Source organism: Phalacrocorax carbo, chromosome 6, assembly GCF_963921805.1.
Source record: "Phalacrocorax carbo chromosome 6, bPhaCar2.1, whole genome shotgun sequence".
Taxonomy (NCBI): Eukaryota; Metazoa; Chordata; class Aves; order Suliformes; family Phalacrocoracidae; genus Phalacrocorax; species Phalacrocorax carbo.
The window spans coordinates 24,776,547-24,803,573 of record NC_087518.1 but is presented as its reverse complement, the minus strand read 5'-3'; the positions used below and the strand labels follow the sequence as shown (position 1 = coordinate 24,803,573).

Sequence of the window (27,027 nt, the reverse complement as noted above, 5' to 3'; positions counted from 1 at the left end):
CTTCTTGGTATATTTTAAAGAAAGGAGATGCTAAAGGATGTTAGTGAAGGGGAAATGGAAGAATTCATGGTTAAATGAGAAGGGTTAAGGATAATTAGAATTAAAAGGGATGAAGGAAACTGAGATAGCATGGAGATGCTGTTGGAAGGGAGAATAGTCATATTTCTTGGGAGAACAGGAGAAGAAAGTGATTGAGGAGTGAGAAGTTGCATCAGCTAGAGTTGCAGATGTACTTCAAATTCAGCTGGATCTTACAGATGCCTAGTTGGGAAGGTGAGAGTACAGAAATGTAGAGAGAATGAATTTGCTGCTGTGGTAATAGCTTCAGGGGAAAAAAAAATGAAATGAAGTCAGTAGGCCAGACTCTGGGATGGTAGTCTAGACTGGACTGAAATGAAGCTTGAAAGCAAATGAGCAATTTTCAAAATGAGAAAAGGACAGGGAGGAGAGATCTGCAAACAGGAGAGGAAAGAAAAACTAATTGAATTATATGGATAAGCTGTGACCAGAGAGGGAATTTGCACAGTGGAGAGGTGAGGAAGAGCAGTGCTGGTGAAAAACATAGCAGATTAACCATTACAGAGTGACTGAAAAAGCTGAACAAGCTGCAGATCAATTGAAGGCTCAAGAGTACAGAGATGCCAATATAAGAAACTGGTTGGATTGTCATGTCAGAACCTGACACCACCAAGGGTTGATGTGGGAATCTGGGAGAAGGAGAAAGAGCTTTGGATCAAGCATGGAGGAGGATGAGGATAGGGAAAGGCTGGGCAAGAGAAAGGGCTTGAAAGCAACAGGAACAGGAGGGACCAAGCCATTTGCACCATGTCTGCTTCTCATCCAGGAAGCTCAGAGAAAGGAAGATGCCCAGAAAAGGAAAAGAGCACAGGTGAGGTCCTGAGAGCTGGAGGAGCCATGAGCGCCTGAGGTGAGTGTACAGAGCTCAGAAACAGCCAGGAGGGGAAACAAATGCAGTGATGGTACTAAATAGCAGGTGGAGGTGTGGGGTTGGTATAGCTGGATGGAAGAGAGTGGTTCTCCAGGAGGACAGGGACTTAATCCAGAGTTGTCAAAGGGAGGGATGAGGAACATGGTAGGAAGAGGATAGGCTTGGCATGGAAAATGGGCAGGCGTAAGGAAGATAACAGGGCCAGATGCTTCTATGAACAAAGGGCGAGGTCAGAGCAGTGTCTGAGTGGCAGACAGACACATGTACAAAAACAGAAAACAAGAGGCAGCTCCTGCCTGTGGTTTCTAGGTATGGAGTTTGGCTGCCTGTGATCAAAAGTGATTGATTACAGAATTAGTCTTGTGCTAGTTTGGCCCTGTGACTTCAGATGCTGTAATCTAAGCCCACTGTGTGCTTATCCTTGGAGCAAGGATAACTCTTTAGGCATAGGGGTGATTTTGGGGGAGACATGTCAGAGAGCTTTTCCCCAAACTGCATTTGTAATCCTGCCACACCTCTCATCAATCATCAAGCTAATATAAAACTGGCAGTGTGCTTCCTGTTAGTGTGTTGTGAATTTTCAAAGGCAAAGTGCACTATTGTTTAATAGCCAATTATTCACTGGCATTGATAAATAGGCTTTGCTCGCGATTACTGCAGCAATTACTCACTCTCCTAATTTAGACAAGAGGAAAAAATTAATTCAAGCTTCCAGTTGATCATTTATATCTTTAGCTTTTGTAATACACATCACAGTACACTGAAAACAACTCCACCATGAAGGAAACCGATCTGTTAAAATTGATAACATGTTTACTCTTGTTCTGTCTCTGAGAAGCACGACGAGTCCAAGCTGAAGGGCTGTGGCTGAAGGTGGGTTTTCTTATGTTTTGGGGATATAAAAATATGAAAATCATTCTTTTAAACCTTAAATTAAAAACAGAGGGGAGGGATGTTACTATGATCAGAAGGAAACTCCATGTACAGTTAAACAAGCAAATAAAAAAGCAGGATGTTTAAGTAATTTGACCTCACCTACCCCCAGATCACCCTTCAGGTGCTGATGGACAACCCATCTCCAAACAACAGACTTCCAAGATGTTCAGGGGAGGCTTGTCAGGAGAAATGAGAGGATGCTGGTTGTCTAGTTTAGAAGGAAATTGTGGCAGAGGTATATAAAAATATTAAAAGTTTTAGTAATGGTAAGTTGCAACCATCATATTTACTCTTCCTCAGAATTCAGGAGCAGTGAGATGGAAAGGCATCCACATGACATTGGAACAGGGAAATGCTTTTATTCATTTTATTATTAAAATTACTCCACACATTGACTTTCTGTTGCAAAAGGCACAAGAATTTTGTGGTAACTGTAGATTTGAGGCCTCAATACCTGAGCGAAAAAGTGGTGCCTGAGAAGCACCTTCTGGTCTTCTCTCCACCTCAGTGCTGTGGTTTCACTTTCTGTGGCTATCTCAGCATTTGCTGCTGGCAGCCACTCAGCTGGTCTCAGAGAAGAGCAGGAAGAGCCTTTCCTCAGTGTACACTGGTGCAAGCCTGACAGCACATTCCTTGTAAGCACAGACTGTGTGCAAAGTAGAACCTCTTCCGTGTCTAGTGAGGAACATGCATGGGCATGAAGCCTCACACTCTGCACGCAGCTCCCTTTGCCTCTGAAGCAGAGTACAGATTGCCTGTGTGTTTTTGTCTTGCAAATTCTGGTTTATTTACCCCAAATGGTGTCACTGCAGCAAGTTTTTCTGTTCAGGTGCACTACAGAGCTTGAGTGACCCCAGATGGTTTTTTTTTGTTTTGTTTTTGGGGTTTTTTTTTTGGCTCCAGGTCTCACCCTGATATGTGCCCACCAGGCATCTGCACCAGGCAGTGTTAAGGCCACTGCAATCGCCAGCCCAGGAGGTGGACAGGGTTGAAGCACAGACAAGGCTGCAGCTGCTCCGATACTCAAAGCAGACTTGAGGGAGATAACTGGTTGAAAAACTGAAAGGCAGCAAAATACTGTCTCCTCTCAGAGATCAGCTCTGATGTAATAACTAGGAACACTTACTTAGCTAAAAAGTTTGGCTTAAGTAGTTCAAGTTCAGTTGGCTAAAGTAGCCAAGGCTGAACACAAGGTTGGCTCAATAACAAAATTTGAATTTTGTTTCAGTTGGGAGACAGAATTAGGCCTTTACTCTTTCTTCCTTCAGTGCAGTGAATATTTGATTAGCAGCAGGTGTACCTGCCTGCCCCTACTCCCTGCACTGTGGCTGGAGGTGGCACCATCTCTTCCCATCTCTGGAGGGTAGATGTATTCTGTCTCCGTTGCTGCCATCATGGCTTTTCCTGTCTTTGGGATGCTTGAAGCTCCTCTGAGCAGTTTAAGTGATGTGTAAGCAGAGCCATCCCAGCTTTTTCAGGAGGCACTAATGCTCCCACGCCTAAGCCAAGCATCAGGAGGGGTGCACCAGCTGGCCTGGGCTGGGGAAGGAGGGGGACGGAGGGGCTGCCTTCAGGGACAGGGAACACACATAGCACTACAGCTACTGTTACTGGAAGCTGCTGGCTGTGAACCCTGTGTCTGCACATCGCAGTCATATTTGATACAGCCATAGGAAGTGCATACCAGAGATGCAGGCAGAGACTGCAGCACCCTGAGATTCCTGGCTTTGGTGTTTGCTCCATGTGTGAAGCAATCGGCAAAGCACTGACTGTTACATTATAACTGGGCTGATCAGAGGAAAGAAAACTGTCATCTGGAGTTCATCTTATCTGAGACTATCATGCATGTGCAGGAACTATGTAATTCAGTTGCCCTGCTTAGCCAAAAGCTAAATAGTTTCTAAAGTTTATTTCCTGTCTTTATAGCAATTGTCTGTCCCTTTATTTATTTTCACTGAAAGCTACTGGTGTGCTAAAAATAATTATTGGAGCAATTCTTGTGGCAGGGTGTATAACAATTGCAGGCTGAAGTCAGAGCAGTTGCGAAGTGAAGGATGCCTCCTTGGCCAATCTCTTCTTATGAATTTCCATAATTTTTATTTTCATGTTTTGTGCTAAAGAGTTTTCTGTTCCTAGCAGCTGAGAAGAGCTGACGGCTCGCATTGTTGTTACCTTGAAAGGGCAGTTATCATGGTTAATCCACCCTCCAAGGTTTTTCCTCAGGATAATTATTGTTTTGGTGATTCATCTTGCAGACCCTGCCCTTCCTTATTCACACAAAATATCCTACTCCCTGCAATATTTCTGGGTCAGGCTCGTGCCACACATGTGATTTCCTCTTGGGCACACAGACAAGACAAGATGGATTTAAAGGTCAGCCATCACTGGGCTGGCCAACCTTGGTGCGTTTATGCAGGCAACTTCATGTGTCACCTATGGCATGTTATCAGATGGGTGAAGGTTTGCAGGGATGTACGGAAGTGGGGTGGTAAGGTAGAGTTCACTTGTGTTTTGCGCAGGGTGGGGGAATGGTGCCTCTGTTGTTATGCTGGAAAATTTCACTGCTCCTGTCTTCAGTGGAAAACATTATCACCAGCACATCCTGGCATGTATATTTGCCTCATTTGTTATTGTCTAGCACTAGCTTAATGCTTATGGTGCATTTCTAAGGTGCTTAAAGAGGGTTGTGGTTTTTCAAGGAAACATAACTCATGGGGGACAGGGGAGGGAGAATCCTGAAAAATTTTGGCACAAATTGAGTCAAATTTGACTGAACATAAAAAATATAACCTGTGCAGGCTTTAACATGAGTTCTGCATGGCCCAGAGGCTACAGGGAAGGGATTATGCCCAACAGGCAGGATTACCACTCAGGAGACCTGGGCTCTGCTTTTCCTGCCAACCTGCTTGGCAGGGTCTGTTTGTACATCCTGTGCTTCCCAGTTTGGGTACAAACCACCACATTTTGCAGCAGGCATATGTTACTGAATACTTGTAGCTGTCTAATCTCAGGTTCCTCCTCAGGATACAGAAACTGGATTAAACCCAGTGATACCACTAACAAAGGAGATCAGAATCTTGGTTTGGGTTTGTTTGGGAGTTGTTCTGCCTCCCCGTCCCCCCCACCTTGGCATTTTTGCTACAGACATGGACTCACAGCTTGTCAGCCTGTCTGGTGACCACCCCAATGGTGTGCTGCAGCAGAAGTGGGGCAGTACCTTCAAACAGAGTCAGCAAAACCCCTACCAAGTGGTCACATAGTGCTGTCCTTTGTTAGGCCCATGGCAACTGCCATTTCCCAGCAGACCAGGGCCAGTGCTTGCCCTTGCTGCTGAGCTGGGAAGCACCACGATACTCTCCAGTGCAGGACCAAGCTCAGGGTGCCCCCAGCTTTACTGTCTCCCCTTGCCTTGCTGAAACAACCGCCCCAACAGCTCCACAATGCTGCTGGCTGCAATATTGCTGTAAAATGCAGCTACTGCATCTCTCATCTTAGAGGTATAGGACCCTAATTGGTGAGATCTGTGAGACAGCTTCAGGTCTGTAACTTCCAGGCAGGATGGGAAACGCATATTAGCAGGGAAATTTTAAGCAATGCTGCTTTTAATGAAGACCAGCAGAACACGATGGCAGTTTGGTGGCAAGCTGCTACTACCAAGTTCACTTGATTTTTTACTTTAGGTGCTTTGAAGGAAATCAAAGTCTTGAGTAAATGCCCTCTGGGGACAGAGCTGGGGGGAAGAAAAAAGGAGAAAAACATAAGCTTCCAAGCTTCACCCTCTTTATACACTGCGAGCATAAGATAAAGTTGGCAACAGTTGCAACTGGTCCTGCTACACTTTCAAGGGGTGTGAGTATGCTATATTGTGACCCAGCTACAGTAAGTGTGAGCTTGGTAACACAGTGACAAACGGTGGGCTTACTAAAGCCACCCCTTCTGCTCTTGTGACCTGGCCAGCTGAGCTGGCACTTGGCTCACACCAGAAAGCTCCTTCGGACTCTGTGAAATTGTCATCCTCCTGGGACTGGGATGCTTGCTGCTGGGTGTCTCTGGTAGCACAGAGCTGTGCCTGCACTGGTTACCTTCAGCATGTGCCTGTGCCTGTCTCCTTTAACCAAATTCATCTGGTGAATTGAATGGTATTTTGCCAAATTCATCCGGTGAAACACCGGCACAGGTTGCCCCAGGAGGTGGTAGCTGTCCCATCCCTGGAAACACTGACGGTCAGGTTGGACGGGGCTCTGAGCAACCTGATATACTTGCAGATGGCCCTGCTCATTGCAGGGGGGTTGGGCTAGATGGCCTTTAAAGGTCCTTTCCAAACCGAATCATTCTGTGATGACTGGCAGTGTGTTTTAACATCAGCATATCAGTATAGTCATGCAGCAGAATACTTTTCCTGTGAACTGTTCACATACAGGTGGAGCATGATACTGGTGTCCAATCACAGGTGCATGGCTTCTGGTATCAAGAATTGACAACCAGCACACCCAGTTTTGACACACATGAAGTGAAAACCTGCGCAGGTACCAGCCAAAACAAATTGGCAACACGTTTCTTAGGGATTCTGAATAGCTGTCCTGCAGCCACTACCAATGTGTAGCCAATGAGTCGTGGGAGGTATGAAAATCCCCGAACTGTTGTGAGGTGCTGTACCTAGTGACCAGCAGCCATTTTATGGGGTGTTTATGGGATACAAGCGGCTCCTTGTGACTGATGTTACTATTTTCAATACTAAATTAATTTTGTACATGATGGTAGTCTTACTACCATTCATTTAAAAAAAAAACAGGGGGGGAGGGGAATATTATGGTGATTTTTATTCTCATGTTTGCTTGAAAAAGTTAACACGAACAATGACCACAATGGTTTGTTTTGAAAATTTCCCACAAGCCTATGCTTACATTTAGTTTCTTTGAATGTGTAACACCAGTGGTTCAAAGAACTGGAGCTTTAGTGGCACATCAGAGATTGAATCTATTACTGCTTCCTTGACAGCAAGAGATGTTAAATACTTTGAATTGGCTTCAGCATGTATAAAACCCCTTCTTTTTACACAATAGTTCTGGAACACTGCTTTGGAGAGCAATTTCCTGGGAAAGTAGGGCTTTTTTCAATGCTCAAAGTATCAGAATAAGGTTGGTGTTTGTTTTTTGTTGTTGTTGTACAGTGCTAAAATGAAACCACTCACATTGTACAGGTATATCTCATGTAGATTTATTTAGGTTTTTACCACTGCACAATGAAAATACCCAAGTAGTGTCCGTACTAGTAGGCTGGTGACTGGACAGACACACAAATTACCCAAGCAATAACAGATCCAGTAAATGTTGCATCCAGTAAAGAACCTAAAAATCTGAAGGGAACTAGAGAGGTATATTCATTCCAATTTAGGCTTAGGCAGTAGAGAAAATAGAGTTTTGTTTGGTTACTTGTCTCATGGCAGGGAACACTTTTCAAAATGGTTAGTTGGAGTTAATTGAGTTTTGATGAAGTTCACAAAGATGCATATTAAAAGAACCTACCTATTAATTTTATGTTAGGAATCAAATACAACAATTTAAGAGAGTTTGTATGCAACTGTCACATGAATTTAGGATGCAAATCCACATCAGGGTTTCTTTTAAAAGCTTTGCTGACCGTAAGCAGAAATGTGGAAACTCAACAAATAACCTCTGGAAAAATGGCATTTGTGTGTTATAGTCTCAGAAGACTAAAAATAGAGCTCGTTCTGTTTGTTTTTCTTTATGAAGTGGCTAACTGTAACACTCCCTTACCAGCCCTAAAAAAGAATTTACATAAAAGATGGTGACGCAAAACCTTATCTCATTAGCGTACCTTATTTCTTCACCACCATAGACGACAATGGTGTAATTTTTAGTCTTTTTCCCATCTTCCCTGACAATGAGCCAGATTTGAGAAAATAATAAGGTGCATATCTGCACACCATGTTACCTACCTATAAATACTGCAAATCTGTTTCTTTAACCTACAGTAAAATCTCAACTGTTAATCATCCATAAGGTAACACTCTAAGAGGGAATCACGTGCAGTGATTTAACAATACTTAGTAATACGCTCTATAAAGGTCATAGTATTTTTCCAGCTGTACTGAAGTCCATGTCTTCAAACACTTTGCTGAACAGACCTTGCGGACAATCAAATCTTTCAGTTCTATTTCATGATGTTTTGTTTTCTAACTTTTATTTTACTGTAGGAAAAACAGTTGTTGTGGCTTATCTTTCTGACAATGATCACCTTTGGTGATGGCAAATTAGCATCTCTTGCTTGTACTGCATCTACTGATGGCACAATTACAGCCTGGAATGGGCAAGAGGTCAGAAAATACAGGAGTTCATATATTTTTCTCTTCCCTTGAAATATAAGGCCTGAATCTACCCTGCAATACTTATGCCTTCAATATTTATGCCCTCTTCTTTTTGGATTTTACAGAATCCTCTAAGTGAACAACTATTGTGATCTGAGGAACATTAGCTTTCAGCAGGTAGTATTTCACACACTAAACTCTTCTCAATTCAGACATAGTGAACTCTGCTAGAAACACAAAGGGCACGCAATAGTTGTATAAAAGCATGCAAAGGTACCGGTCACTCAGTGTTTCTAATGTCTTCTTATAATGAAATACTCTCTTACACAGAAATCTCTAGATATTTGGTTGCTGAACACCCTTTTTCTCAGGGCCTAATTTAAAACACTGTAGAAAAAGTCAGTGCATCAAGGATGTAAGAGTACTTCATAGCTTCTTGATCTGTCTGAAAATAAAGACAGAAAGGAACAAAGGAATGTGGCAATTTTTACGATAATTCACGTTTTTTTCTTCTGCTGTTGAAGGCTCTTTGCACAGGACAGGTCTAGTAGTCATCTAGTCACAGAATTTATACTGAATCTAAGAGCAGCATTTGATTATCTTCTGTTGCCAATTTTGATGGAGAAAACTTTGGATTGTAGGGACTACACAGCGATCAACCCAATACTGCTTTCCACCAGGTGAAATGCTGTCTTCAGTATCAAATTTGCTGATCACTACTTCAGACTTGTTAATTTTTTTATTTTTTGAAATTAGTTCCTGAACACTGGCATTCACAAGAGTCACCCTAAAACTAATAAACACTATTCAAGAGCAGCTTAGATTTGGCTACTGTCACAGCTACATATAAATGATGTCTTAAAATACCTGGGAAATCAGTCCGTGAGTCAACAGTGAAATGAATTGGCAGAGAAGGTAGAAAGCTTTGTGTAATCACTGTGCTACTTATGGATTCAGAAATGGACTCTGAGTTTCACAGAACCATGCTGTTGCTCCAAAAATCGAAGAAAAGGGAGTGGGGTAGATTGAAGAGGGAATTTTAGTTTCTGTATTTTAAAAGAAGTTGACTGGGAACTCCTCTGTTGCCCCTACTTGAAATACAAAAATCTGCAGTCACTGAATGAGATTTGAAGGGCAAGCAATATGGTGGATATTTTTTCTTTAACAAGGTAATCTTCATAAGGAACTTCCTGGCTGCGTTTCAGAATTTCTGAAACACAATGGAGTGCACTGAGTCATTGTAATCCAGTGGGGGGACAGGTCCAACCAGGGTTGAAATGCAAAACAGAAAAAGGGTATTTTATTAAGAGTAAAAACTTCATTGTGCACCTGGGAAATATTTCTTTAAATGTCTGAGAATTTCATATGGTCTAATTCACTTCAATATGAATAAAGAAACAACATTGTACTAATCAACTCTGTATTAGATGGTTACTAACTGGCATCTTGCTATTCTTGGCTAGTGTAAGCAGACCTGGTCAGGCTCCTCACAGGAAAAGCCATCGCAGCCCTGCAGCACAGGTTAGCCGTGATTGCCTGCTGAACAATTCAAGCCTGGCAGGGTGACTGGACAACAGCTTGCTGCATTTTCTACATCACCACCTTCATGCAGGCTGGCTACCCACTCAGTAAACAAGCCTTTCCTAGCTGTAAGTAGATTTATTAAAAAAATTACTAATGTTTATTCATCTCTTATATGTTGATTTACATAGTAAATAGTAATGAGTTAGCTCTACCTTATTTCAGTGACTCATGCTAAAAAAAAAAAAACAAAACAAACAAAAAACCCCAACAACAACAAAAAATCCAACACAAACGTATTTGGGCTCAAAGTGAAATCCTGCCCCAAGATTGAGGTTTTCCATTGACTTCAACTGAAACAAGGTTTAAACATGTCTGTCCCCACCAAATGCCAGCTTTCCAGACCTGCTTGTTGGCAATTCATCCATTTAAGGTATTGCCACAATAGTTTTACATATATTATTGCAAATTTTTGTGACATTTAGCTGAAACTGTTTAACAGCATCCTAACAAGAATCGTATTTCCTGCATTTGCATCCTTCAGATACTCTTATTGCCTCATTATTTCACACTCATTATTTATTAATTATTCTCATGCCTAATGCTCCACCTGTTTTAATTACAGAATCACAGAATGGTAGGGGTTGGAAGGGACCTCTGGAGATCATCTTGTCCAACCCCCCTGCTTCAGCAGGCACACCTAGAGCAGGGGGCACAGGTGGGTTTTGAATGTCTCCAGGGAAGGAGACTCCACGACCTCTCTGGGCAGCCTGTTCCACTGCTCTGTCACCCTCACAGGAAAGAAGTTTTTCCTCATATTGAGGTAGAACTTCCTGTGTTCCAACTTGTGCCATTGCCCCTTGTCCTGTCATTGTCCACTACTGAAAAGAGTCTGGCCCCATCCTCCTGACACCCACCCTTCAGATATTTACAAGCATTGATAAGATCCCCCCTCAGTCTTCTCCAGGCTAAACAGGTCTCAGCCTTTCCTCATAAGGGAGATGCTCCAGTCCCCTGATCCATTGTCTGCTTAGGTTTGACCTACCTCTTTCCCTCATTAAAGCACCAGAAATACCATATATGAACTGGTGCTAGACAGTTGTATCAGAACAGCATCTCCAGTGTTACTGAACAGTAAGTACAGAAGTGGGATGGTGTGGAGCATGGAACAGTAGAAATACTTTTCTGTTCACCACAGCCACCGCGGGAACAGTGAGATTAGTCAGACAAGTTGACTTGGCTTATTTGCTCTGCAGTGGTAGTAGTGCTCACTGCTGGCTCTCCTGTGTTCTCCAAGGTAGCTGCATTTAACTTGAAACAGTAAAAGGAGGATTTGTTCAAAACACTAATACCTAAGGAAAATTTGCTTTGTTCTGTCTGTCTCTGCATTGGTTTCTGCAGCCATGTATCACCTCTTTCATTACAGCATGTACTATAAGGCAATTAAGGCAGCGTATGCCAGCTGACGAAGAAATGTATTAGGATGGTATTACATCAGTCTCTTAAAAGCAGATTCAGTGCTACTTTTTTGTAAAATAAGTATCGAGGAAAGCCTTTGACTGTGCTTGTTTTGGCATAACATACGCTTTAGTTTTACATACCAAGTCCTAATAGCATCAGTCACGGCTTAATCGGCACAATGTTAGTCATGAGTACTAGCCCTTTGACATTGTACAAATTCATTATTTTAGGAGTTGGGAAGTTCAAGCTATACTTCTCTTTCTTCCTCACCCCTCTTTATTTCAGGGAGCTACTGCAGGAGGAGCCACTTATACACTAACAATTCCAGAAGTGAATCAGGGTTCATGTATGACAGCATTTTGGGATACTGTGATTTACTACTTCTTACTACTTTCACCGAGCAACTTCTGGGTAGTTGCTGGGAGTACTGAGACCACAGGTATCTCCAAAGGTAATGTATTAAAGGGTGTATAATATATAAGGTAATGTATAGAGCGTGTATTAAACTCTCTCACAGAATTGGGACTCGCAATTGCATGATCTGATCCTGCTCTCTAGTTTTATGCTGTGCTGGGTCTAACTAATCAGTGTGGCATCATTTATACAGAAGAGTTTTAATGTCAAAGGGAGTATTTTTTTCAGTAACATTCTCCTATTTCAGAAAGGACCTTTTCAGTCACCAAAAATACAGTCCTTAGTAGCACTGTATGACTCGTAATAGATTTATTTTGAAGATCGCTTTAATACAGCAGGGTGAAATACAAGAGTGTCTTATTTTCTGATGCATATAAGCCCTCTTCACTGTAGTGGTTTGGCATCTGAAACCAAACCAGTATAAAAATCAACTTCCAGTAAGACCATCTACGCAATAAGAATCCGATTTCTTGTGTTGTAAGAAAGCATACGTTGACATCTGATGCTTCCAGTGGCTCCTGTCACAACTCATCTTTACAAAACTATGTCATTAAACATACAACTAAGTTTGGCAGGTGAAATCTGCTTGCTTGACTAAATCCAACTTTCTCATCTGCTTAGCAGAGGTCTGAAGGCCACAGTATGCACTGATGCCTCTAGAACTGAGGTACTTCAATTGTCTTTCGGGAGTCTCACTTGAAACTACCAATACTCAGCTGAACTCATCACACTTTTCTGTTTTAACCAGTGCATCTGAGACTTTCCTTCCTTTCTCTCCCCCCAACAACCTGCCCTCCCCCTGAATGTATCAGGTACTTTATAGTTTGCCCGGTAAATCCAAAAAAAGATGAACCACCTATACGCAGCTATGACTGAGTTACATGCTGGTTACCAAAGGAGAGAGTAAGAACAGCTTTTTGGCATAAGGATGACATGGCATTTCAAATGACCACAGGATCAGATCTAAATATAACATGAAAATTCTAGGTATATGTTGCTAACACCTCTCTATATACATTTGATAGCTAAAGGTTAATTTCTGTGCATCTGTTCTCACAGGTTGGAAGGCTGGATACAGAGCACAAATTAAAACTAATGGTTAAGAACTCAAACGCCCTTCCGAACCTGGGAAACCACAGGAGAGAACACCCTTTTGAGGTAGGGTAAAACTCTGCTGTGTGTACCTCTAGCGGCAGCTGTTCTCTAGGAGCTCTATTATCTTCTGCATAGCATGAAGTATAGAAAATAACAGCAATTCTTGCCTGCCACAATCCTAGCTTTCAACACAAGGCAGCATAGGGGAGAGAATTTTTAATGCATAAAATTCATATACTGTGAACATGGCACAAGTGCCCAGAGTCCCCTTTGGAAGCATAAGGATGTTTATTAGTAGTGTTCTGTCTTACAGAAAAAGCCCAACAGGTCTTGGGTTTCACACTACCAGGAAGATTTCAGAACACAGCTTCCTGCATGGAAGGGCACAGAACATAATTCTCCTGGGATGTGGATCTGCACTGAAGCTATATTCTATTTTTGGAGCTCTGCTGGAATGTTTCCAAGACCACCATGACACAATTACTTCACTATGGGTGGTAAACATGTCTCTACTGTTACTGCAAACTTTCCTGCACTGTTTGCTGTGCATTCTTTAACCACTGTTTCTTTATTGGAAGGATTCTTGCCATGTTGTCACCTCATCCTTGGACCCCTCTTTGAATATACATGTGGGAAAAAAGCAAATAAACCCTGTGCTTTGAGCAGATTCCATTTACTAGGTGGAGCCCACAGATAAGTTGAGGTAAGAAATAACCTTGGATGAGGCTGCTAAACCACAGCGTAATTCCTTTCTAGTCTGAGCCTTATCACTCGATCAAGCTGCTTCCAATTACAAGGAAATAAATGCCTATACCTGTTATAGGTAAGACAGAATCAGTAATAGAAAGATGGGGATGAAGGGTTAGCATCCTTAGATAAAGGGAAGAACTAACCAACCATTTTAAAAATGAACTGACCACTACTGTCTTCCTCTGTGTAAAGACATATCAAGGCTACTTTTGGTATTGCACAAGAGATACTGCTGGATTTGATGTGGCAGAACCAATACTGCAGTAGCTCTCTGCAGTATCTGCTTATCACAATACACTGAAAGCATATGGAGACATTAAATCCAAAATTCAGGTACTTTTGCCTAAGAAACACTTAGGACTCTGTGAAGAGCGGCTGTTTTTAACACTTAAAAAAAATCTGGCTCTAAAAATGTTGAGATGTATATAACTTCAGTCAGAGATTAAGAAGTTTAAAGCTTCATCTACTACTTGTGTTCTGAATTATACTGTTAAAGAAACCCAGCAGCACTGAGAGTATCAACTGTTACAGTAACAGAAGGGCAGAAATAGGCACATTAAACCCCAAACTCACATATTGCTTCAAACTTCATATAAAACAGCTCCTTATTTTCATCTAGGACCCAAGTTCTGTTTATAGCTCTCACAAAAGGGGCTTTACAAATGTGTCCGGTACAATGGGAGTACCACAGCTGGAACAGCTAGCACAGATTATTTAAGGATTATTTAAGGATAAGCATACTCCTTATAAAATTTTAATTATATTAAAGCTTTTAAGGTACTTTTAACCACTAAAACCAAATTTATTGATATGTTTCTCTGCCTAAATCTTACCTGCTGATAACTTACCAGCTGCATTTATACAAAAACCAAGGTGCAGTTAAGACTAGCAGAGCCCACCCTCTTAAAGTCTCGATTTTTGTGCAGCAATTTAAACTTCCACTCAGAAACCAGCTCTAGAGTAAGCAGAGTTCCTACGCATTCCTCAGTAATTTTGTAAATAAGGATCCTCCCCCTACAGTGTAGTCTTGCACCAAAAGTCTTTAACGAAAGTCACAGTTAACACTAGAATAATTTTTAGTTAACACTAGAATTGGTTAACACTAATACTAGTTAACACTAATTTTTGTAACATAGTCTTGACTTCATTTCAATCACGTGGGCACTGTTTTCCTGAAATATTTATTTTGGAGAAATTAAAGTCCATTCCCTGTAAGAGTTGCACAAAATGCTGTATTTTATTAACTAAATCAAACGTGTACAATTAAATTCATACAGGACATTCAATATAAGCATACTTATCCTGATTATATCATCTACAATTCTGCCTTATTGTCAAAAGTTTAAATAGTGGCTGGTGTAAGCCTAACATGTTAATGTGACAAGATGCTCAGCAGTTAAAATAAAGTCTCTGTATCCTGTGGTATAGGATGTCCAACTGAAGACCTGCCAAAACTATTGCTGTAGTGCAGTGTATAAAGTATAGTAAGTCCATAAAAAAACCCCTATGGACTACCTTTTAACATATGATTCCAAGAGACAAACTATGCAATAATTCATTTTAACAGAGTCAAAACTTCCCTCCTGCAAGACTGCAAATAATCCATAATTGAGAGCCTGTTTTATTAGGAGTGCCTATCCCTGTTGAGAAACTACCAGCTTTCAGGTGAACTGTAAGCTGATCCTTCTGGGGAAGGAAAACTTCAGGTTTTTTCCACTTGAAACGCACAAAGCCAAAGGATGATTTATTATAGCTGCCTGTTTAAGTACATAGTATCAGCACCTCAACTGAACATCAAGAAGTGCATGCCACCTCCATCTTAATCATAGGGAACTCGGTCTTACTCTTGAAGGAATTGCCTTCCAAGCATAGCCTCTTACTTGCAGGATACCACAACACAATGTAACCAAAATGGCATGTACACCCTCATCTGCAGTATTTCGCTATACTGAATTCTAGCTAGAAGTGCTATGCTTGAGTTTGGTGATATGCTGGTTTCATTAAGCCTCAATATGCTTAGAAACAGCTTGTCGTTTCTCTTCATATGCCAAAGCTGCAGAGGTTACGATGGAGCCAAAATGGTCTTGGTGTTATAATAAAGCCCTAAGAAAGGCAGCAGGTTGTATAGTTACCTCCTTGTGAGCAAAATCCCTGCCCTAAAACTATGCAACCTACTACCTCTTCCTAGGAGCCCAATGGTTCGTTTTTGCAGTTCTTCTTACTTAGTAGCTGCTCTGTGAAGTCATTTTAGCTTACCAGCTGCTTTTGGTCTTCTTTTTAGGTCTGAGTACGTACTGCAAGTTTACACTGTTACCACTGCTTGGTAAGTGGTTAACCAGTTTTAACGCTCTGGGCTTAAATACTCATGAATGGCTCCATTTTTCACTCTGACCTACTATGCTAAAATTTCAGTCCCAAAAAGCATTTTCATGCTTTTCTGTGTTACTATAGCAAGATGCTAGCTGGCCATGCTAGCACAGAAGCAGGCAGATTGGGCACACCTAGGATGTCAGGAGGAAAAAAAATGTCTTTTTTATAAAAACAGTACCCAACTCTGAGAAAAATTACAATTCTGGATCTTGGCCACTCAAACTTCATAGATTTATACTCCCAAAAAAAGGTGAGGGGTTAATTTTGGCCACTCAACACTTTAATTTTGTATTACATTGTTTAAGTCTCACGTACTAGAAGAGTTGGAGAAAAATAAGCAGGCTTATTAATAAAGTATAATTGTAAGTTTTCCCACCAACTTACTAAGCTGTTGGAGTCATGGAATTCTAATGCATTATAGAAACTGGGGTCTCAGAATAGTATGTCACAATGTACAAGTTTGAGCTACCTGTATTTTTACATTCAAAACCAAATTGTTTTAGAATAATTTCCACTCTATGGAGTATTCCACTTGATACCTAGGAACACATGCATTTTGATATCCAGCCAGCACTGTGCCACTCACCTTGGAAGAAAAGTCATATCAGTCAAATATATCACTTGGGGTTGCACCATTCACACTGATTGTTAATCCTGCAAATTCTGTCACTGACCAATCTGATAATTTACAACCCTAAATTTATCTGACAGATCTATTTTTACTCTGTGTGGACATGAATGACTGCAAAGGACCGCAGTTTGTTTTACTCCTCAGGGAAGGCAATAGATTGTATAGTTATCTCCTGAACAGGGTAAAATAACTACCCTACAACTATACAATCTACTACCTCACTCTGACAGAGAAGTATATACCTCAACAAAGAGTTTAAATAGCTAACCGTGGTTTCATTCTAAAGGATATTTGATACTTCAGTTAGCAATGTTAAACAACGCAACAGCTGGAACATCAGTAATTTGTATTTGATTACCCTGCCATACATATATAGGAATCGACCTATTCCCAGTTTTCTACTTGTTAGAGGAGAAAAATTAACATGGAACGCTAACCTAGCTTTTCCAAGAATTAGAAAAGTCTAAACACAATTACCCATAGATGTTACAGAAATATTTTCCTATAATAAGCATTATAATTACAGGAGTTCAGCAGAATCTGACATGGAGCTTAAAACTGAAAAGTTTTCACTGCTGATTTTCTGCTGCTTTAGGAAAGACAGTAGATTGTATAGTTATCTCCCAGTTGTGGGTATGACCCTAAAACTATACAACCTACTACCTCATCCCACAGTGCAGGCATCTTCAGAGCTGATGTAGAAAGAGTGTTGCTATAGTAAGGACAAGTTAGGTGAGCTGCAGACAGCATTTTCAGTGGAAAATATTGATCGCAGACAAAGCATTCCCTTTATTCTCCCCAGTCATGCAATAAAGTTATTTTAAAGATAAGATTCCTTAATTGCAAAATTTTACCAGTTGCTTTGGTCTTACATATTTCATCTTTAGACAGTGAGCAAGTTGTAGTAGTCATAGCAACAAGAGTCATTAAACTTCTGTTAAAGTACTATTTGTGCTCCACAGATGTAACCTCTCATCTGAAATTAGAAGAAAAGTCTATCAGAAACATCATATGCAGACATAAATTCCTTCCTCTTTGGAGCTTAAAAATAATATCTAGGAGCACAGCTATGCATCTGATTTACATGTATTGGTATGAGGCCCTAATATTTATAATTCTGACGAAATAAGTAATATTACATAGAGTGACATTTTTCAGCTAACCTAACAATCAATAGCTGAAAGAAAAACATGTACTGTCAAAAGTGGCGTCTTGTGCTTCTTCTGTTAGTCTTACATTACATAAAGTCCCATGCATGGGGACTCTTTTATTATAAACAAAACTCATTAAGATTATGGCCTATACTTTGACATTTCATTGCTAAACTGCCTTACCAAAAGGCCACTTAAAATATACATTGTTTTCAGATCAGAAACAAGTGGGTTTCTCTGACTGCTCCCGATATAACCTTAAAGCCAATTTCTACATTAACACAGCTCAATGTGGTAAGTAAAAAAAGACTTAGAATACGGAAATCAAAATACTTGCCAGACAGATGTGTGACTTACAATCCCCTTCTTAGCAAGGACGTCTTGAGACAGAGCTGGAGAGGAAAACTGATTATTTTGTCATTGTAATTTATAAGATAGTTGAAAATGTTTAGAGAAATGCCATTTTAAAAACATTAAATACATATTTTACTAGTACTTCATCCCAATTCTAAACTGAGGGTTTCAGATCACTCTTCAAACAAAGCCTTTGGTAGAACAAGAGCGCCCTAGTGCATGTTAATGTCCTTGCCAAAAAAACACAACGCGTGACCCAATGCATTAATATACGAAGGGATGACATTATTCCTTGAACAGAGAAAAAAATAAAAGTACTTTCCAACCCCCTCAAAGCTTTCCTCCAGAATACTTTATACAAATATTGATGACAAATTTTGGTGAATCACTCTTAAAATCTTGCTTGTAATTGGTATAAATCCCATTATTTGCTTTCCCGAACTTACACACCTACCAGAACATATATCTTAGCGTGCACAGATGGACACAAGCAGTTGGTCCCAATGCCTGAAACAGAAATAAATTAGAACGTAGTACTGGGACAAAGTCAAATCATTATGAAGCACTGGCACACATCATATCCTTTTGAATTAGCTCAGGCAGAGGTCCTGCTGTCAAGCAGATAGTCAGTAGGGAAGCTGACAGTCCTTTCAGTTCCCTGTTTCTGCATCCAAACGTTCAACAGCTTAGCAGAATTCATGTAAAGCACCCATTTCTCAAAAAGAGAGGCAGCCTGCTGAGGCCTGTCCAGTGAGTCTAGCTGCACAGATCACCAACGCGGTATCTTCACTTTGTTACTCTGTGATTCCATTAAGTTAATGAAGTCCTAAATGTTTAGTTTCAGAAGGAACTTTAAGATGATGATTCTCTGATGTACTGAAAATGTTTTAAGTGCTTTTGAAAACTGAATAGGTATTACCACACAAAAAAACTTATGTCGAAAATATAAAATAACTATGACAACACTTGAGTCTATTTTTTTTAAATGAAGCCTGAAGGACACAAAGATTGTAATAAACTTAGAAACCCCTCTGTTGCATTTCACCACCTTTAGGCAAAAGTTAGCTATAAACCTAACCAGCTTGAAAAGACATATCAAGCAGCTTTTATTTTCAATCAAGGACTTCCCAATCAAGTTCTGTTATCAGAAATTCTATATAATTTTCTACTGCTGCCACTAGATCTTCCCATTAAGTACTTGCAGCTCCTCAAACCTTAAGAATCTGTTCTCCTTTCAGCTTCCTGAAACAAGACCCTTTCATCTAATACAGGTCTAGAGGGGCTGTTACTTAAGGTTAAAAAAAAAGTTCTTGAAAAAATATTACTTCCTTCCACTTGTTATCCTATGTAGTACAGTAGTCTGACTTGAGATAATGAAGTACACATAAGGCATCAGGAAAACCATGCTCTGTAACAAATATACCTTAAGAAAGATCATCAGGTATCCTGTCTTCTGACTCTGGCAAGAAAGCAATTTTATTAATATTCCATCACTCAGGTATCATTTTAAAATTGGGTTTAATACTAGGAGGGTATAGAATTTAAAAACTTAAAATTCAACTCAAAATCTCTTGGAAGAAGTTCAGATTACCTTTTGCTTTTTTTGTTTTTACTGTCTATTCATGCAAAGTCTAGCAAATCAGCATTCTACTTTATACTAATCCTGCAGTTTTGGGAGTTTCTATTATTTCTTATTTATTTCTAATTTATTTTATTTCTAATGGTTTTAAAAAACTGTATCACCTAAGTTGCAATGTCCTTTTATCGAATGACATCTGCCAGGTCTCCTTGGAGGCCTGCTGTATGCTGCTTCGCTGATATCAGTGTTAAGGGTTTCTGGCACATACATACAGAAGCAGAGAAGCTTGATGTACAGCATGCTTAATAAATCATGCTCCTGGCACAGCCTCTACTGATTTGGTATGCTCTTATCTTCAAGTGAAGCTTTTACATACTCCCTGCTACTGAAGTCACCACACTGATGATATCACACCTTAGTAAAGCAGAGGAATTTCAGGGCTCTCCACCTGCAGAGTCTCTACTTCAACAATAAACACTTAAATTATGATGAGACTTTAAAGTTTTACAAAATACATGTTTAATTTGCTTTCCTTATTAACAGCTGAGTTGAAAGTGCTACTTTCACAGTCACTGTGTATATTTTAAAATCCCCAAAGCAGTGAAAGTGAAGTAAATGTAATTGTGCAACTGTATAACTGTCATATAGCACCAGCAAAGATGAACGAGTTCACTGCCAAACATGACTTCACTGAAGCCGCCTACCACAGCCAAGGGCTGAGGCTGCAGCCTGTGCACCACTTTAACCACACGATGGAGCTCCAGGGTTTACAATACCAGCACTAACACTAATTGCTTACTTTTACCCCATAATTTCAGTAGCACTCCCTGTACTGGAGCCACACTTCCTGACTCCCACAGATTCTTTCAGTGAGTTAATTCCTGCCACCTTCTCCAGCTACATGCCTGAAGTATGTGCACATCCAGCATCCCAAATGAATACACACAGACTTATAAACTAAAGTTTATTCATTCCATGGGTTTTTTGTTCGACTGGTAGAGATTGGAGGGGCTGGAGAAAGGGAGCAGCATCATGGATGCAAACTTATCCTTCACATTGCTTCCCCTCACTTCACTCAATTGCCCCTGCACTGTCATCATGTGCTACATGCATACCATATCACCTCTTTCCAAAAGAGGCTCAGTAAAATTACACAGTTACTGACATGGATTTCAATGCAAATTAAAAAATTTTCCTCTTCCATATTTACAGTTTTGAATGTATCTTCCTTAGCATTAATAAAGTGCTTATCTTGCTAAAGCCTTGTTCCTAGTTTGTGTCCAAAAGAAATGACAGTAGTAGAATCTGAACAGGCTCTAGTGCTCTGAAGTATGCTTTTCACAGTTTTCTTCAGCTACCTGTAAAGTTTAAAACTGCTGAAGTGATCCTAAACTGCACAGAAAAAAAAATCTCAAGAATGTACACATTCTTGTTTAGTAGCACATAGTAGAACATAAGCACTCTTAAGCTATTCTCCAACCTGTGTAAGAGAAAAAAGTAGCTCAAATTATAGTTATGATTTTTATTCACTACTCTGCTGAAGGAATAAAATGTGCATTTGTAGAAATATCAAATGTCCCATTTCATCTCAGTGTGATCCTAAAAGGCAAATGCTTTATTCTCCCAGTTATTTTGTCAGTTTTGCAGCACAGAAGCAGCCACCCATAGCTGAAGGTGAGTTTGTAGAAGCAATTGTTCCTACAAACTCAGCTTTACTGACACCTACTCTATGCAAGTGTGGAGGTAGACACACGATCTTGAGGTATATAATGCTTCCTTCAGTAGTACATCCTTCTGTGAAAGGATCATTTGGCAATTTTAAGTTTGTAAACAGCTTGTTATTGGAAAAGACTATTTTACTACTTAAATTCAGCAGATAAAATTAAGCATAACAAAAAAAAGTCAAAGCTGTAAATTAAAAACCAGTGTGAAGATTAAGACTAAACAGATTAGAGGGATTTTTTTTCTTGCTTTGTGACAAGCAAATTCACCTGCACAGAAAACAGGCACTGACCAAGAAAGCAAAAATTCTTTCATCAGAATGTTAATGCTTGCCAGCTGAAGTCCAGGCACCTTTTGAAGAGACCTTGCTCACACCCCAAAACTTAAATTTTAATACCTTCCTTTGGACATGTTAGTCCATTTAGCAGCAATACACTTGAGTAAGTGTAAATCACCCCAGAATACAGGTTTTAACTGGCAAATTTTGCCAAGAGGATAAAATGAGCACAAGCAGCTTCAGTGCACAACGCTATATAAATTTATAGATGTTCTTTAACTCTAAGCACAAGCCATACCAAAGTCCACACACCTAGACAGGGATATGCATCCACTATGGTATTTCTTGGAAATTTTTTCCACAAAACACCACGATTAATACCTTTGCCATCAGTAATGTAATTATCTACTGTCTCAATGAGAAATACCATTTTTTTTTATAAAATCTATATCCCATTTATATTTAATGTCTTTAAAACAAAGCATTCTGGTTTTAAGTAATTATAACATGACATATTACTGGTTTGCCACATTTCCAATTAGTATGTTTGATTTTGACTTATTTTTCTAACCATGTAGTTACAGATGGAATATAAATATCCAGAAACCACATCCTGAAAGAAATTAGAAGTCACCACTGCCCATTCATGCACCGAATGAAGCACACCACCTGTGGAAAAGTAAAGTATGTGATCATTATTAATAATTTGTAATATGAACAAAGAACCAAAGTAATACAAATCCTAGCACCTTCCTGTACACAAACAATTTTACAACATTAATAATATGCTACCTGCGTGTAAGTGGTACATGTGTTACAGTACTGTAAAACACTGGCAAAAAACCTCAGTGAGATTAGATAACACATGATAGTATGGAAAATGACTACAAGAAAATGTTACCAGGTTTTCACAAATCCTTTCTGAATACATGCCTGTCAGTACACTGGCAGAAGAAATATGTGTATGAGTACACTTCAGTTTAGCTACAGCTTCAAAGGGTACAAAGGTCTCAGCGCGCTTCTCAAAGGGAACTGTCATTTTGCTTATTTGTTCCTGCTTCAATCAGGAAGACTGCTTACTTATAGATACACCGGTGTGTATTTATTCAATAGCTTTGTGTCTCTTAAGACATGCTCCTAGTAAGTGGGCTAACATTTTCTGCATAAAGTTTGCATGTTAATAAAATAATTATAAAAATTCAGCAAATAATGAAGTTAGTGCATGAGAACATTTTCAAGAATGCCGTATGTTGTTAACAACTGACAATATAATTAAAGATCTATTGCCCTTTATAAGCCCTGGGAGCTTTTCACTATTTTGCAAACAAACTGATGTTTTTTGCTACTAACAACAGAGGAAAATACAGAAGGCATTTATCAAAAGGAAAGTGAAATAAGGATACAGCTTGTTAGTAGTGGCAGAAAAACAAAGCAAGTTATTTGACATTATATCTAGGCTTCCCTTTGCCAAGTCTCCAGTCTCATGCAAAAGGACTTCCTAGCATGACGTATATGAAGTGAGGTTGCATTTAAGATATACAGAGTACAACCTGGTGAAAAGCTCAATGAAAAAAATTAAAATCAACAATCTTATATTAAAAATGTCATAATACAGCTTTTTAATACATCCCTCTTCATGAACCTAGCTATTGTAGGGCAAACAAATCCTATTAAATCTATTATTGTGTGTTGACTACACTGGAGAGACTGCAGCAAGTTTGAAGAACAACAACTGTAAACACGTCCTTCACTAAGTTCAGGCTATTTAATACCCACGTGTTGCTGTGAACAGCATATGTCAGATTTTACAATAGGAGCCACACCAGTAAATAACTGTTTTGGTGAAGCCCCCTGGCAGCTGGGGATGCTTACCCACTTGAAGAATTAGGAAGAGGATACCCCATTTCTTAAATATCTTTTAATTAAATTCAAGAAATAATATTGCTTTTGAAAGATCATTTTGTCAAAAATTCTATCATGGATTGAATTTGACCCTTATGATTAAGCATTTTTTTAGTAGGATTTCTAGATACATTTTTAATGGAAGCAACTTTTTCATGCCAGTTAAGGCTTGCATTACAGTCAGAAAACTGTCTGTGCAAAGTAGTACAATTAAAGAACATAGACAGCGTGGAAAAGGCAAATCTATAAATAAGGATTACCATAACCTTGAACATCAGGTTGAGTTTCCACCCTAACAAGAAATAATTCATAAAAATGTAACTGGTTTGAGTAACATATTTCTCTAAAACCGACTGTGCTGTGCCAGAAGAAAGTCACCATAAGCACGTTACTGTGTACCAGGGGCGCATTTTACCCTCCGCTAACACCAATAACAACACAAAACGACAGCTACGATCAGCATAGCGCACACTGACCAGTGTTAAAGAGTTTGGCTTCCTGCCGTCCCACCCCGCCTCTCACTGACAGCGCGCCGAACTGCCCGCGGACAGGGGTTTCATACGGTATTTTCTTCCTCTCAACTTCTGCTCCCTCGGTTTCCAGCGTAAACCCCCCTTCACGCCACCCTGCGCCCTGCTCCGCCACAACTTTCTTCGGCTGGTGCTGCCAGGTGATGCCGGGTGCCTGTGTAGACCTCTGCGCACGGCAGGTCCCCCCCGGGTCCCAGTACCAGGGGCTGGGGAGGCTCCCCCCCGCGGCCAAGGTCTCTCTCCTGCCCACGCACTTGATAGCGGAAGTGACGTACCCAGGCGCTGACGGCATCCGCAGCCTATCCCCGGCGGGAACCGGGGCCAACCCACCACTCAGGAGCGCCCAGGGGCGGCACTTCCGGGCCTTCAAGTAAGTCTGGAGAAGGGGGGAGGAGGAAAAAAAGGCCTCAATTAGAAAAATAACTACAATAATTGAGACACCGGCGGCGGGGTGAGCCCGCCCAGCAGCAGCGGCCGCACCCTCGCCTCTTGCCGGGGCGGGCGGCCGCAACCACCGCCTCCGCCCGCGGCCCGAGCCGCGCCCCCGCCGGAGACAACCTCCGACCCGCAGGGCGGCAGCGCCAAGTAGAGGCCAGGCCGAGGCCCCCGCGCCCGCCCGCCCGCGGCGGGGAGAGGAAGGGGAGGACCAGGCTGGGCCCGGCCCGGCCCGCCCGCCGCGCCTGCACCCAGGCCCCACCAGTCGCTTCCTACTGGCTACCCACAGTTCTCCAGCTGCCGCGCGGGCGAAGGTGGCGCCCCGCGAGGGTCGCACCAGCCGCCGCCGCCGCCCTATTACCTGCCGCAGGGTGACCCGGAGCTGCGCCAGGACCCGGATGGAGTCGCGGCCGCTCCTGCCGCTGCTTGCCGCGCGGCACCACGGGAAAGCGCGACGCATCCCGCGCCGCCCGTCCCATTGGTAGCGGGCACCAAGCCCCGCATACTGCAGCCAATGGGTGGGGGAGGCCAGCCGTCTATTACCCACCGCCTCTCACGCTTATTGGGTTTAAGGCCGCGGAGTACCGCCTCTACCTGGAATTCTCTCTCTCCACTGGATCGCAGGGAAGGGGTCTCGGCCCCCTCCGCCATTTATTTCAGGCGGCTTTAGGGGGTAACTCTGAAATGGCGCCCCCGGCGGCGGCTGCGTGGGAGATGGCAAGTTGTGCATGGGTTCATGAGCTTGACTGTCCCTTCACCTCCCATTTCTGAGGGAATACCCTGGGTGGCCTTTCGCTGCCAGCCCACTGTGTGTGTGCGTCCTCCAGCCCGCTGTTGTTTGGCCGTTGGTAGGTAGCCTGAGGGCCGGCAGCAGCTCGAGTTTCCAGGATAGCCCCTAGCCCTGGTTCTTCTTAATGCTGTTACCTGCCGTAGTAGCTTTGGGTCTCTTTTGGCCCATTGCCCTTCTGGCAGCTGATGTGTTGTTTCTCATAAGCTGCTTAGACTGGAAATTGATCAGAAAGATGTGAGACTAGTCATGGGTGCGTGCATCTTTCCAAACAATGGCCATCCAAACTATTGTGTGGTGCTAAGTAGTGCAACACTAGGTAAATCACAAACACCAACTTCAGCCAGAATATGTTAACTGGTGTGCTCAGTGGCAATGTCTGCCTTTACCAAGCTCTACTGCGGGGGTGAGGAGTAACAATTCCAGATAAACAGGCTATGTGTACATGCAGTTTCTATCCAGAGCTCTTGTTAGCCTCTCAGCATTGCAAGAGTGGCTTTTCTTGGTATTGACAGCTTTTGTTTTCATTGTATTCTTGTAGTCTATTTAAGTAGATGGTTGAATGAGCAACACAACTGGAGTTTTAATTGCTTTGCTGATAGCATTCTTTGATAGATTGTAATCATGTTTAATTGGGCAGTGACCACTGAAGCACCTTCTCTTCCTTCACCCTTCCCTGTGATCCTGATGAGCTCTTGAAGTAATGAGTTTGTAACTCTTCCATGCTGGGAAGAAGAGTCTCTTTTCTACCACCCACCCTTGTAAGTGATTCCCGTTTTCAAGTGACTGCCTTTGCAGTTGGGTGAGATACAGCTCTAGCTCACTCTTAACGCTCTCTTGTGAATTGTGTATTTTTGGCAAACTTTGTATACACTTTTCTCTCTATGTCTGCATATGGGTTTTATCCTGTTCTGCTTCAGAAGCAATCTGACTAGGAAGTGTTACATTAGTGTGCTGTTACTTATCAAAATACTTTTTTCTGGTTATATTCCTGATTGATTTTTGTAATGTTCTGGGGATGCACAGGGGATATAAGGTACATCAGATTCGTCAGAGGATACAGTAGTGTTGGGTTGATGGTTGGACTTGATCATAGAGGTCTTTTCCAACCTTCATGATTCTATGATTCAGCTTGTTAGTGTGTCTGCAATAGCAGAGTCATCAGGACTAATACAAGCTCAGGGAGGGAAATGCTGTGTTTAAAAACAAACTTCAAACACAGATATGTTTTCTGGGTCTCTTAATTTTCACAACATCGTTGGGATAGAGGTACTTTAAAAATGCATGAATGCACAGAGTACTCTTGTCAGTCTTTCTTTGTGAGTAAGCTTTTCTGTTTTCTTCTTTTGAGAAATTTTAGAAATAATGAAACTTTTGTGAGTTCTTAACAATTTTGTGAAAGTTTATACAGTTTGCATGATGAAGTTCTTATGTGTGTGGTGTCCTGTCTTCACAAATAATTATTTTTGTCACAAGTGCAAGAGGGGAACATGGAGCCTTGTTTTGGGTGATGAGAGCAACAAACAGTTTAAAAAATGACCCAACACCTGTTCTGGATAAGGCAGACATCTTGCATCCCTAACAAACTAAATCAAGATGCCTCAACAGCTAAAAGGTCTTTTCATCCTTGTGCAGGTAAAACTTTGTCAAATAAATTCGGCTGGCTGTTAAATTACTTCTCCATCTTTACTTTCAGGTGTTACTTGACTCATTTTCTGATGAATGCAGAAGCTACAGCCCGTGTAAGGGTGAGAAACTTTTGTCAGGTGTCTGCCAGGTACAACGGAAGAGTGTTTTGGTAGCTCCTGCACTTCCACTGTAGGTCACAAGATGGG

General features: G+C 41.3%; 1 protein-coding gene and 1 long non-coding RNA gene across 3 annotated transcripts in view; one reads left to right on the top strand and one right to left on the bottom strand.

The window, feature by feature from the left end:
- Window positions 1-7,086: 7,086 nt before the first annotated feature.
- On the bottom strand, window positions 7,087-24,875 carry LOC135313877 (uncharacterized). 2 transcript variants are annotated; one of them, XR_010373368.1, is made up of 5 exons: window positions 24,767-24,875; window positions 24,246-24,346; window positions 18,415-18,467; window positions 17,944-17,998; window positions 7,087-17,431 (listed from the first exon to the last, which is right to left on the bottom strand). XR_010373368.1 is itself a non-coding variant. In XM_064454289.1 (5 exons), the coding sequence occupies exons 1-4, from the start codon at window positions 24,863-24,865 to the stop codon at window positions 17,960-17,962; spliced, it is 621 nt and encodes a 206-aa protein (XP_064310359.1). In that variant the 5' UTR covers window positions 24,866-24,869; the 3' UTR covers window positions 7,087-17,431; window positions 17,944-17,959. The 2 variants fall into 2 exon arrangements, 1 of the variants encoding a protein (XP_064310359.1); XM_064454289.1 differs by having other exon boundaries at window positions 23,917-24,346; window positions 24,767-24,869.
- Window positions 24,681-27,027, top strand: part of LOC135313878 (uncharacterized) — a 22,858-nt gene continuing 20,511 nt past the window's right edge. The window contains exon 1 of the long non-coding RNA XR_010373369.1: window positions 24,681-25,137. This is a non-coding gene — a long non-coding RNA (uncharacterized LOC135313878). The remainder of the gene's footprint in view (window positions 25,138-27,027) is intronic.

Coding starts and splice junctions, on each gene's coding strand:
- LOC135313877 (XM_064454289.1), bottom strand. CDS start 24,865: ATGCGTCGCGCTTTCCCGTGGTGCCGCGCGGCAAGCAGCGGCAGGAGC. Junction 24,347..24,766: donor TCCGGGTCACCCTGCGGCAG/GTAATAGGGCGG, acceptor CCCCTTCTCCAG/ACTTACTTGAAGGCCCGGAA. Junction 18,468..23,916: donor AGCCAAACTCTTTAACACTG/GTCAGTGTGCGC, acceptor TTTCTGTTTCAG/GCATTGGGACCAACTGCTTG.